The 13,619-nt window shown below is 32.8% G+C and overlaps 1 protein-coding gene across 1 annotated transcript in view; it reads left to right on the forward strand.

Annotated features, from left to right (window-relative positions):
• LOC111048413 (sodium channel protein 60E) overlaps window positions 1-13,619 on the forward strand; it is a 245,360-nt gene that overhangs the window by 203,817 nt on the left and 27,924 nt on the right. The window contains exons 20-27 of the mRNA XM_039420001.1: window positions 56-320; window positions 3,037-3,183; window positions 6,441-6,756; window positions 8,387-8,503; window positions 10,336-10,494; window positions 11,529-11,843; window positions 12,403-12,557; window positions 13,024-13,157. Coding sequence (XP_039275935.1) covers window positions 56-320; window positions 3,037-3,183; window positions 6,441-6,756; window positions 8,387-8,503; window positions 10,336-10,494; window positions 11,529-11,843; window positions 12,403-12,557; window positions 13,024-13,157 — 1,608 coding nt within the window. The remainder of the gene's footprint in view (window positions 1-55; window positions 321-3,036; window positions 3,184-6,440; window positions 6,757-8,386; window positions 8,504-10,335; window positions 10,495-11,528; window positions 11,844-12,402; window positions 12,558-13,023; window positions 13,158-13,619) is intronic.

Here is a 13,619-nt window from a genome sequence, read left to right on the forward strand (position 1 = left end):
ATTTTATTGTTACATTGTAGCATATTGATTAACGCTGTTCCTCATTTGAATTCAGAAGAGGAAGGCAAGACGAAGTCGGTGAGTACAGATCCAAACGCAGGTGTGGGCGGCAGCAGTCAGACGCCACACCCGGCGGCGCCGACGCCGACGCCAAAGAAGCCTTGGTTGACGCTGGTCTCCTACGTCGATGAGCTGACGGTCGGTGGCCGACGCGACTCACAGGGACGCTACATCGACGGCCTTGGCAACTTCCCCGGCTTTGGCAACAACAAACCTGTCAAAATCCCGCAGGACTGTTTTCCACAGCACTGCTATCAAAGGTAATTGAACAGCGCTAGGTGTCCAGCTCTATGCTGACATATATACTGTATCTTTAATGTAAATATAATACTAATTTGAACAGGTAACACGTTACAAATAGGTAAAAGGTTGGCGAAGCTACCGAAAATTTCGGAAAAAATGTAAGTCTCTAAGTGTTTTTTACCTATTTGTATTGTGTTACCTGTTCAAATTATTATAAAACTGTAAAGTGTTTTATTTTATGTGCTATTAATGTAAATATAGATGTAGTTATCATATAGGTTATGCTAGGTTAGTTGGGTTAAATTTCCAATTCAAAAAAATTATAGGAATCTATGGATTGAAGGTAATTAATTAGCTTTAGGGGAATAGTTTTAGTTTTCATATAGTTTAGGTTAGGTTTAGCTTTAGGTGAATAGTTTTAGTTTTCATATAGTTTAGGTTAGGTTTAGCTTTAGGTGAATAGTTTTAGTTTTTATATAGTTTAGGCTAGTTAAGCTAATTTTCATATAGGTCAGGTTAGTTGTACAGAGTTTTCCAATAGTAGTTTTTAGAAATTGAGTATATGTTATCATTTTACATACTATAAAATGGAACTACAATCATGGACTTTATATAGCTTCTCTGTTGAGGATATGGCATTTTGTTTTAGTGAAACAATGTTATAATTTTCCAAATTTGAGATGTTGCAACTTCTAATATAATACATTGTGAATTTCACATTCTAGCTCCCCTCTGTATTGAAATAGATAAGGATAGTCTATTGAGTTTTCTTTTTAGTAAAACATATAATGCTATAAATCTTCCGTATTTGAGATGTTACAACTTCTAATAGGCTACAATATAGTTTCTGTTGAGCGTATGTGCATCGTGAGCATTTTTCTTGTAGTAATTTCAAAGTCATGCCAGCAATTCCTGTTTGTTCCATAATTAAGATTTTTCCATAAAGTAGTTTTTGAGTTAGAAATCATAAATCAAACATTGTATTATATGAAGCTCTCATCTAAAATCAAATGCCCATCACGTATAGTTTTTCGTAGTAGAACAATTTTGATCATACTTTGAGGTTTATCATCTCTCCTATTCGCTGGTTTCAGATGAAATATATTCTTTTTCTAACTCAAGACGAGATATCTAGAACGAGACTTCGTTATAGTAATGTTGAAAATGTAATTTAGCACTCCTTCAATGTTACCAGGAAAATAATATATTACCTGTAATATAATTCATCACTTTAAATCTATTTCTTGTAATAGAAATCTATTTCTACTAATAATTATAATTTAGCATTATTTCAATCTTACCAGGAAAATCTATTGCTTCTAATAATTGAGAATTCTTCAACCAAATACAAGTTTTAAAAATAAATTTTTATTTTATTCGTTTCTTTCACAAGTAAGAAGGTTGGCTACTCATTTTCATTCAGGTATTGAAAGTCAAGTTCAATTTCAATTTCAATTTCAATTTATTTTTTTCCTTTACACACATACATAAAATACAAGTAATATTAAATTACAACAAGAATAAACAACTAGCAAAATTAGTACAAAAAAAAAACAAAAATGTCCGTACAAGATGCTAATTCAGAATTTGGTGTAAAAAACTGGATTGAAGCTCTTCCAACTATGGTTACCCATGTACTAGGAAGGCTTTCAATCCTTGAGAGGGAAAAAAAGGATTAGGAAAAAAGGTGAGGTGGGCTGATAGGATAGTTAATTTAATAAAGAAAAAATAAATAAAAAAAAAGGTCCACACTAGATTGGTAAGTGAGCACACAAAAACACTAAGTTCCTCTTTTACTTTGTTTAATTTACAGGTAGAAAAAATAGTTCGTTTTAATCCAAATACTAATATCATGTTTTATTTTTTTAGTCAACCTTGCGCAGCAGATATATTCTTCAGGAATTTTATTTATCAATTTAGTGCTTAAATATATAAGTTGTCTTCTGATGGTTTCAATGTTTGTATTGTACATAAGATACTTATTTGAGGAGGGTCTCAGATTGTACAGGTTATTGATTGTGTTATTTGTGCAAGGAAAATTAGCTTTATGTTTGATTATATATTTCGCTACATTTATTACGTACAACTGCCTAACTGTTAACACATTAAACTCTTTGAAAGTCAAGTCGGTTGGGTAAAGTCTGGGTTTATTTAAAATTGTTTTGATTATTGATTTTTGAATTATGAAAAGCTCTTCTAAGTGAGAATTATAACAGCCCCCCCATACGGATATACCATACTGAATTATGGACTGGACCAGTGCAAAGTAAACCATTTTTAGATGTTTTGAGTTCAGAATGTTTTTTGCTTCGTAGAATTTATAGGATAGATATCTCATTCTTCTGCAAATAAATTTTATGTGTATGTCCCACTTCAAATTTTCATCTATTTGGACACCTAGATATTTGGTACTTTTGACTCTTTTTATAGTAGGGCAGGTGCAGTTATTGTTGCAGTTTGAGTTATTACTAATACAAAATACAGGCATTCTACAGTTCATTTTTTCATAACTTGAAAGATTGAAACATCTTCATTCAAAAAACATGATTTTCAGAAATATTCGGAGATTGAACTATTAATGAATAGATGACCGTTCTGAATAATACATAGGTAGTTTCTAGGTTAATATATAGCTTTAGATAATTATCAGAGGTTGTGCTTTGGAAAAATATGAGTTTTGTGAGTTGTTTACAGTGAACATGCTACTCTATGCTTGGGTGTCTCCGATTACAGACTAGATTTAGGCGAAAGCAACGACATTCAGAATGTGGTCGGCGGCTCTCGGCCCCCAACACCGCCTCCAAGGATGCGTTCGCCGCCCCTTGCGCCTTCCCCGCCTCCGCGCAGATCTCGCCAAATCCAATCGCCGGTTCCACCGAGGCACAGCCATTTATTTCTATTTACATTTATTCATCTTCTAACAGTTTGCTCTATCACCTTAATACTTCCAACCAACTGGTAGACTCTTCTCAGCAAATCAACTAAAACACCATTCTAAACGAGACATTTCAACGCTCAAATTGGTTAACCACTTATTAAACAACTATAGAAAATGCTTAGATTAATATCGAGTAACTTCAAAAATGCACAATTTAATCAACTTGCAGTACCACTTTGGCATCTCAACTGTGTTTTGAAAGCTCCTCATAAAAACGTGTGAAACATCTTCCATGCTGCTCGAAAGACAGTTGCACTGACTGTTGAAGTTCATTCAACTCAAAATGATTTTTTAATACGGTACTGAATTATTAATCATACAGGGAAGATTAATCAATTTGCCATCTTCTTGGTTTTCATGTGAGATTTAAATTCAAATTTCGTTATTCAAACAAGTATATCGTTTTCCAAGCATTTCAATTTATCGCCCATATGGACTTCAAATTCAAATTGTTCAGTGTTTTATCAAGGGCTTTTCATCATTGAGTGAAAATCATTCTAAAACTTTTCTCCATGTGTATTGTGGTGTTTTAGACTGTAAATAACCAAGATCAGTTTGATCATATTTTTTGGGTTGATCTTCTAACCTTCCATTCAAAAGATTTTGGTCCTTTCTAGATAATAATGAATAATATTTCCTGTTCCCAGTTTGAAAGTCTCTCAGAACATGTCATTCAATGTGAGAAATTATTGCATTATCCCATATCAATATTGATCTTCAAATGAATTACTGATTGAAAAATAATGTATTATCAATTTTATTTCTTCCATAATTTCTTGTATTCTTCATAATATGAAGAATAAAATATTATTTGAAACATTTTGTGTGAAAATTAGTAAGTTGATTTCAAAATAGAATGTTGCCGTTTACGAATTCAGCTCCATGAAAGTTGTGTTGAAATTTCATGATGATGCTTCACATTATGAAATTCATCACATTAACTGTGCTCATATTTTCTTCTATTTCCACTGTCTATACATGATTCAATTCAGATAATCTAACCCTCTCATATTTTATCATTATTAGCCTATCACTTGCTCTTCGAAAGAAATTCAAATTATGTTGAGCATGCAAATAGATGATGTATTAAAAATATGTTGGTATATCATTCACTAATATACAGAGTAAATAAAACAACAGATTAATCGTCAAAGTAAATAGATATAGATGGTAATTAAACTTTATTTGATATTCTCTTACAAGTAGTTACTAGTATGTGGAGACAATAATGCACTATCCCACTTCTTGTAGTAATTCTAGCATGCGGCTCTTCCTTGAGAAAATATCTAAAAATATTATTATTCCTTGATAATCTCTGTCCCACATCTACGAACTTACTCTTCTAGTTTTTGAGAATAATTTCAATATTTCTTGAATTTCTTCAAAACTATCTAGGCCTATTAGCCTCATTTCCAATGGATTAAAGAACCTTCTTCATGTATGTTTACTATCGTCAATCGTTGACTCATTTAATAAAAAGTTATCAAAATTTGAAGATACACATAAAGATGAAGATTTCTAGCACATTTTTATATTCAAGTTGTAGGCTATTGGTATTCTTAAATTCATATTGCAATAATAGTTTCAAATTTTGGAAAGCACTAACACCAAATCACCAATCATCGTCAATGTACCGTATATACTTCTAGAGAATGACACAGTTGAAAAGTTTTCATATTTATCACTTTTCAAATGTTAGAAACTAGATAAATAATGGGAGGATTACCATAATCATCACTTTTTATTGTGTTCTTATCACATTGTAATATAAATTGGTGTAATTGGAAGTCATACCTGGAAAATTTAATGTATTTTTTCCATGATCATATTACTGCGGTTGCCTAAATTATTTAATAAAATTGAAAAGTATAGTTGGTGATTGCTTAATTCATACAGAAGTCTATTTGTGGTTGCTGTTATACTATTATCTAATGCTGATGCTCTGATAAGCTCTAGCTTTCAAGTTGGATTGCATAAAATCAGTTAGGAATTGGTCAAATAATGATGACATAAAAGATAAATCGGTGTGATATTTCAAAAATGTATCTTTCTGGAAGAGTACCTGCAACCATATATGGCATGCTAGTTGAATTGAATCTTCCTGCCAAGAAGATATTCATCTATCACTCCTTGGTTTCATCTTGATACCAAAATCGTTGGATGTTTTTTGAGTAAGATACTGAGAACCTAGTTCCATATTCATTTATTTATGATAATTTGTTACCCCTTTTCTATATCTGCTAGAAATCTACGGTTTGACCACAAATAAAACAATAATAATCTCACAAATGAAACAGTACTACGAAAGTAACAACTAAAGGTGCATTTTCGTTTCTGCGTAAATTTCCGCAGTCGACGACGGCAAGCATTGTTGACATTCATATTGTTCAAATTTCAAGTGTGCTAAAACAGCTGATCAAATAACTTTTCATTATCTGTCTTTATTATTAAAGAATTAAACATTTCTAATAATATCTACATATTGCCATTTAAAAGTATAAGCTCAACCTGACTCATTAAAACATAATTGAATATAATCTTTTAGGTTATGTAGACAAATTGAAATCTACCCAATCTGAGATTCTCCCCCTGTCGTGGTCGATGACAGCATTTACGCACAAACGAAAACCCAGCTTTATTCCCTATCAATAGGCTTTCATGTTTCTTTGTTAGTCCGTCATCTATGTAGTCGAATGCTGTGGTAATTAATGTGTTCTACTTATTGCTTTTAAGATTAAATCATATAGAAAATATAGGATAAGAAGACATTCCATGGTATAGATCGTTTATGTTCCAAATTGCAAGCCCATTTTTTGTTAACTTAAGCCGATTACTGTCGACTACTGTCTAGTATCACTGTTAGGGTGAGAGTGTAAGAACAGTGTGAGCACAGTATAGGAGACTGTCAGCGTCACATAGCTTCACGAAAAAGAACTTAGGATTATCTTAACTAGTTACTTTTCGTAAAGCTATGTGACGATTGTAGTCCCTCATACTGTGCCGTTCTTACACTTTCACTCTGCCAAAACAGTAATAATAGCGACAGTTGTCAAACAGTGGTCGACAGTAATTGGCTTGTAATTCGGAACATAAACACCCCATACCATGGGATATCTTCTTATGTTATCTCTTCTATATGATTTCATTGAAATTTTCATTTTAAGGAGCGTCAGTGGATTAATTGTGTGCTGTGTTGCAGATCACCGTGCTGTGATGACTGCATGCAGTCGTGCTGTGGCAAATGGTGGCTGGGCTTGCGCAAGTCCATCCTCTCCGTGGTCGACACGCCGGCCTTCGAGTGGTTCATCCTTGTGCTCATATTCTCATCGAGCATCACTCTCTGCTTCGAAGACATCTACCTCGACGAGAACCTCTTTCTCAAAAACATTCTCTACTGGACCAACTTCGGGTTCTGTGCAGTGTTCAGTGTAGAAATGTTGTTGAAGTGGATTGCCTTAGGATTTTACAAATACTTTACCAGCTTTTGGACTATATTGGATTTCATTATTGTCTTTGTAAGGAAATTTCACGTATCTTTAGTGTATAGGGTGGTCCAATTACTACGCTACTCAATTATCCTTACAAATAACAAAAACTCTGTTGTGGTTCAGACACTGTGTTACTTGTAAATATTTGAAAAACACTTACTTTTCTTGGAGTATTGAGGAATGCATTCCACTCCTGAAGAGGAGCTTCATCAACCCAGAGGCTCCTCTTCAGGAGTGATATGCTTTCCTCAATACTCCAAGAAAAGTGTTTTTCAAATATTTACAAGTAACACAGTGTCTGAACTACAACAAAGTTATTATATAGTGTTTCGTCATGAAAAGCAACATCAAATAATAAAAGATCGATAAATATTCAATTTTTCGTTATAGGGCTAATACAAATGTTGAAATTAAATAAAAATAATCGTGTACCCTTCTAAATTTTATTAATGCATAACGTGTTTCGACGCCATTTTCAAATCGATATCGAAAAAATGTATTTTCAAAATAGTTCTATTATGTAATTCATGAGCATTTTCTCATAAAGAATACTGTTGGAAAATTGTGTGAGGACTGTTTTTTGAGGGCTTTCCACACATAATCCATTTAATTGAAACCACGTTTAATCAGAAAAGAAAAGATTATCAAACAGTCTAACACTATTTTAAAAATAATACAAGGTATCCTTAGTTTTACTCTCCTGATCTTTCCTTTTTCATAAAAATAAAATGAATGAAATGAAATAAACCATTGACATATATCATGGGCCTTCTCTATTAAAGGTTCTTGAAGCTTATTCACAGTTCTTAAAACGTGAATTATCACATGCTATGCATCTCAAACAAGTGTTCTGTTGCCGACACAAACATTTATTTATTCATGAATGCAATAACAGATCATATAAATATGAATGGGATAGAACAACATTGCCGTCTCCAGTAAACTAAATTTGTCACCATTATATGTTTTCCAAATAAGGGTTACGTAGTAATTGGATCACTCTGTATTTTTCCTAATTTACCAATAATTCCTGTCACATTTCAAAATGCAATTTGAAGTACTGTATTCATGGCATATTCCTCAAACGATAAATTTGAGTCTGTTTCGAAACCAGAAGCATCGTTCATGTTTGGGGTTCTGTGCTCTTGATGTGCAGTAAGCTCAGAATCCTAAGGTGCGTACAGACTTTCGCTCTGCTCCGCAATCGAACGTCACTCGAGCAGATCAATTGATGATCGACCGGGAAGCAAGATAGGAACGCGAGAAGAGCTAACATCTCCCGTAACGTTCATGATCGGAGTGATTGCGGAGCGTGTGTGGAGCGAGTGCGGAGAGTGCGCGGAGCGTGTTGGAGGCGCATATATCTGTACGCACCTAAACATTAACTGTTGCCTGATAGTAATGAGTTCAATAACTTGTTGATAAAAAATCAAACCCACTTAGGAACAAACAATACTTGGAATCAATAGTGTGCTTGATAGCAACACTTACACCTGTGAACGAATGATGTGTATTCCACATCCAAGTTTAATGAATCAAGATTTTATCATTTCCAACTACAAAGTACCTTCTCAGTTATTGATTGAATTACTGTAAATTATACAGTAGGTTGGCAATAATATTCCATTAAATATAATTTTGAGTTTTCTTTTTTCAGGTATCAGTGTTCAGTTTGTTAATAGAAGAGAATGAAAATTTGAAAGTGCTGCGATCACTCAGAACATTGCGAGCTCTCAGGCCACTCAGAGCGATATCCAGGTGGCAGGGCATGAGGGTAAGTTTGCAATTTTAAAAAATATTTAGATTGGCCTTTGTCAACTTCTGTAAATCTGTTCTTTCTATTATTCAGTTTTGAATGTTTCACGTGAAAAAATCGTATTTATTATTTTGCATTTAAATATGTAATTGATGTTTCTTAGTCTATGTAACTCAATGTATTCATCAAATGTCAAGCTCTGCATTATCTATGTAATGTTGTGAAACTACTTTACAGTTATTCAGATTTTAGACAAAACTAATCATTCCAAATCCATTTGGATTCAGGAAATTATAAGCTAATATTCAAAAATATTATCTTGGGCCTAATAACATGGTTTAAAATGACTCATTTCCATAGAGTATCATCTTTCAACAGAAAAAATGAAATTAAGCTTGAAGAACTGTAATATTTGAATAAATGCATGTATATGTTCAGCACTCAAACACTCCAGTTGGTTTTCTCTCTAGAAAGTTCTTGTATTTGTATTTATTCTTCTCGTTGTATTCCCCATGTAATAAATGTGCCTCTTTCTCTTATTTCATTTATTTTCTCTATTAGCAAACTCTTTTCTGCCACTATCAATGTTTATTGTTTCTTGTAATCCCCTTCATTTTTCCTGTCAAATTAGCAAAACTGTTCTTTATTTTTCATTTTACATTCCATATTATATTCCTATTAGCCAACTATATAATATAGTCCCATTATCAAAAATAGTTAACAACAATCACTCCAATAATTTTCTCTATTGTCAGTGTAGAGTTTGAAGTATAAAAAATGGTGAGAATTGATATCTACCCTTTCTGTAATGTGATTCATGTGCTCAATGAAAATGTATTTCTACATCAATTTACAATTAGTTGTGTGTATGATTTTGAAACTGTATTATTACAATTTGAAAGTGAATTCTCAGTTTTATAATAATTATTTCATACCCATACATAATTATGAGTCAGTAATTATATATCATACATATACATTTGAAGCATTCACACATGTAATCATATAAAATTGATTTGTTCAAGACAGAAAAATTAGATTTATAATCAAATCAAGCTAAAAAATAACCATCTATTGCCAGTCAGGAATTAAACATTTCACACTGTATAGTGTTAGGATCTTCTCCCAGTATATAGGAAATCTCGGTTAGAGATGAACATTACCTTACTCAGTTAAAAATATGAACGTTAACTTTGTAATAAGATTTTTCAGAACCAACTGCTATCCAGACAATCCAACCTTTCAACCAATATAATTGGCTAAAATAATAATTCATTGGGTGAACAAATATAGTGAAACCTCAGTAACTAGATTTTTTATCTGAATATTTATTTATCCATGCTTCTTGTAAATAATGAGATGAATGATAAAACCAACTTTTCAATCAACATTTGATAAATCATCGATACTGTTATGTAATATGTGTCACTTCATATGCAACTGTCGGCCTGAGTAACTACATTTTAGCGCTATAGTTTTGTAATCAATTTTATATCACCATCTCAAACAGGTCTAGTACCTCCAGATGCAAATACTCAATTAGCATTGCATTTGATTTTGTAATAGTATTTTCTCATGTTTTAAAATTGTATTACTTTTATTATGTATTTCTAAGATGTTGTAATTTTATATTTCTGCCAATAAAACAAACTTCAAACATTTTACCAGTCTTGTGAGCCTTGAGTTAGTGAGGTTTTACTGTATCCATTCCATCGGATAGGTTACACTCCTCATCTTACAAACACAGTATGTGATCTATCTTTTACTTCGGAACTTCTTTCTATTCTGAAATGTTTCATCAATCTATCCACTCATATCCTCATTCACGAAAATTTCACCTTTATTTTCAGATTGTTGTGAATGCATTAATGTATGCGATTCCTTCCATTTTCAATGTGCTGCTAGTTTGTTTGGTGTTTTGGCTCATTTTTTCAATAATGGGTGTTCAATTTTTTGGTGGAAAATTTTTTAAATGTGTGGATGAAGATGAAGAAGTTCTTCCTATAGATGTGAGTATGACTCTACATGTTTTTCTCTTATACACTTTGTTAAAAGTCTATTCAGATCTTAGCGTGACTACTGTCAAGTTACCTTGTAGATAACCTTTAGAGCCAAGCTACATTAAGTGTTTTTCCAGACGTTTTTGCTCTGGCGACGAACGAGTCGGCAGGACAGGAATCTCTCCGATTGGTTGATTATCAGCTGATTCCCGAACGCCAACCCAATCAGCTAATAATCAGCCAATCGGAAAGCTTCCTGCATTGCCAACTCGTCCGCCGCCAGTGCAAAAACGCTTCATGAGGTTTGGCCCTTAGAACTTACTGAAGATCTGGATAATCATTTCTGGATTACTACTATACTGGTTATCTATTAAGCTGGATTCCCACATTGCTGTATCAGAGACCATGTTGGGTTCAGTGAAAATGTTATTCTCATGCGTTGTAATGAGACTATTCATACTAGCTCGGATAGGCTGAGTGGGAGTCCAATTAGAACTCATGGAAAGAATATTTTCACTGAACTTGACGTGGATACTGATACTGATATATGGTAATTCATCTTTATACTTCACCTGGCAAAACTTCTGTCAGTGGTTATAGTGAATAAAATTGTAGAAATCACTCATGAAAGGAAATTGAAAAATTGAATTGAAATGAATTTTTGTTCTATATTATATTTATAATATAATTATAATGGAAACAAAAAAAAGGTTCTAAACTGTAGTTTTACTTCTTTACTATTTTAAGAGAAACAAGTTTGTACCTCCCCAATAAAAGTTCTCAACTCTTTCAAACCAGATAAACGAATAAGATATGAGAGATGAAATTGATATTACTATGAAAACTTGTACTGACCGGGATTATAATAATAAAAACTCACATGTTACATGGTAGATACTCTCTGCTGTCATCTAGTTTTTTTCTAATATTTTAAGATGAACGAGTATTTTCATGAATACTGTTGACTAGAACTTTCTAAAAAAGGTACTTAGATTTCTATTTTTATTTATATTCAAGAGTAGCCCTAAAGAAAAAAAAGACAGAATCTATGGTCTATGGCTGTTGCGCCTTTCGTTTTACACTCTGTATATGGCCGTTCGAAGGTTGAAAAAAACGACTCTCTCACTTGTTATGGGACTCTTATCAGCTATTTTATGCTGTTTCAGGCAACATTCGAAGGCTGGATGGAAGTAATGGCGGACGCTGTGGACGCGAGGGGTGTAGATCTGCAGCCTCAGTATGAAGCCAACCTGTATGCCTATGTATATTTTGTTATATTCATTGTGTGCGGATCGTTTTTTACGCTTAACCTGTTCATTGGTGTCATCATAGACAACTTCAACATGCTGAAGAAAAAGGTGAGCTCTAGTCTACAATAATCTATTTATCAATACAATAATTGCAATGGTTCTATTATGATAGATATAATTATCTGAAAGAGAAAGACTAAACTTAGCTAGTACTATTCCTCTTTCAAAGTTTAATGGTATTGAAGTCCAAAAGATTTTCTGTAAAAATGAAGTGTGATGTTTACTTGGAACTAATTGTATTTGATTTGATTGTATTGATTGAGGAATCTAAATTGAACGCGTACCCCACCTCATTCACTATAAGTATCACTTGAAATATTTTAAACTTTTGTTTCCTGTAGGGTTTCTTAATATTTCTCTCTCTTCAATAAAATTAATCTTTTCTTAGCCTATGCGCTAAACGACTTGTTGTCATGATTCTATACTATTGACTTATTCAGAACAAGTATAATAATATATGAACAACTATATCTCCTACTCAATTATTCTAGTTGATATCAACTCATCAATCATGTCAAACTAAAAATATCCTCATTATTAGTATGTTCTCATATATTGTATAGTTTGGAATAGTCTCATTAAAGTGTATTGGTGTTTCATTTTTCAGTATGAAGGAGGTGTTTTAGAAATGTTTCTGACCGAGAGCCAGAAGCATTACTACACAGCAATGAAGAAACTGGGGCGTAAAAAACCTCAAAAAGTTATCAAAAGGCCTATCAATCAGTTCCTAGCAATGTTTTATGATCTCTCAAATTCAAGGAGGTGAGTATTTCTATTACATAGTAGACCTACTCTTTTACAATATCATTCAGTTCACAAAAACAATAATTTATTTCTCCCATCTCATTTTTTGTTTTGAAGTAATTGAAAATTTTGAACTTATTCATTGTAAGTATTCAGATTAGATTTCTATTGAACATAACAGTAATTTTCAACTTCAGATGATGTTCACTCGAAAGGAATCAACTTCTCTTTGTTGTTCGCTAATCAACCAGAAGTCGAGTGGATTAGATGCTGGCTTTATAATAATTCAAATCCCGACCCGGGCAAGATCTTTTTTCGGGCTAGTCCCGTGTTTCGGATGGACACGTTAACCCGGCCAAGTCACTTTATATTATTTCTATTCATCAACCAGAAAACTAGAAATTTTGAATGAGTCATCATGATTATTACATTCATGGTTAATTATATAAATTTTTTAAAAATTGTATTTTCTCTCTGTTTTCAGATTTGAAATAGCCATATTTGTATTAATCTTCTTGAATATGTTGACCATGGGAATTGAGCATTATAATCAACATCATGCAATATTTTTTGTACTAGAAGTTAGTAATGCATTTTTTACTACAGTCTTCGGTTTAGGTAAGTTGGAAGTTTTCTACTTCATTACTATTTTTCATACTCCAATAATGTTTTAGTCTTGGTTACTATTCAAGAATTCCGAATGTCCCTTCTGTACTAGGTCACTTGAGACAAGTGACTGTGAACTATTCCATAAAATTTATTAAAAATAAAGCAGGTGGCTAAGCTGTTCCAGTACTCTCTATTAGCTAACAATCCTTTAAGCGAGTAGTCAAGTGGGTATTGTCAGCTCTCCATCTTCCATAAAAATATTTTTGAAAGATTTAATTGTATGAACCAGTGGCTCCCAAATCTCATTTTGATGTGATATTTCAGTTACATATACCCCTGTCCCTGAACTTAATTTTTGATTGGACAAGCTTCTATCTCCCTTTGAAAAAATGATTGTGAATGGAATAAAACTTGAGATAGCAATTACTTGAAAGTTCTTGATACTCTTTCAACACTAAACGGAAACAATGC

This window comes from Nilaparvata lugens, chromosome 2 (genome assembly GCF_014356525.2).
Source record: "Nilaparvata lugens isolate BPH chromosome 2, ASM1435652v1, whole genome shotgun sequence".
Lineage (NCBI taxonomy): Eukaryota > Metazoa > Arthropoda > Insecta > Hemiptera > Delphacidae > Nilaparvata > Nilaparvata lugens.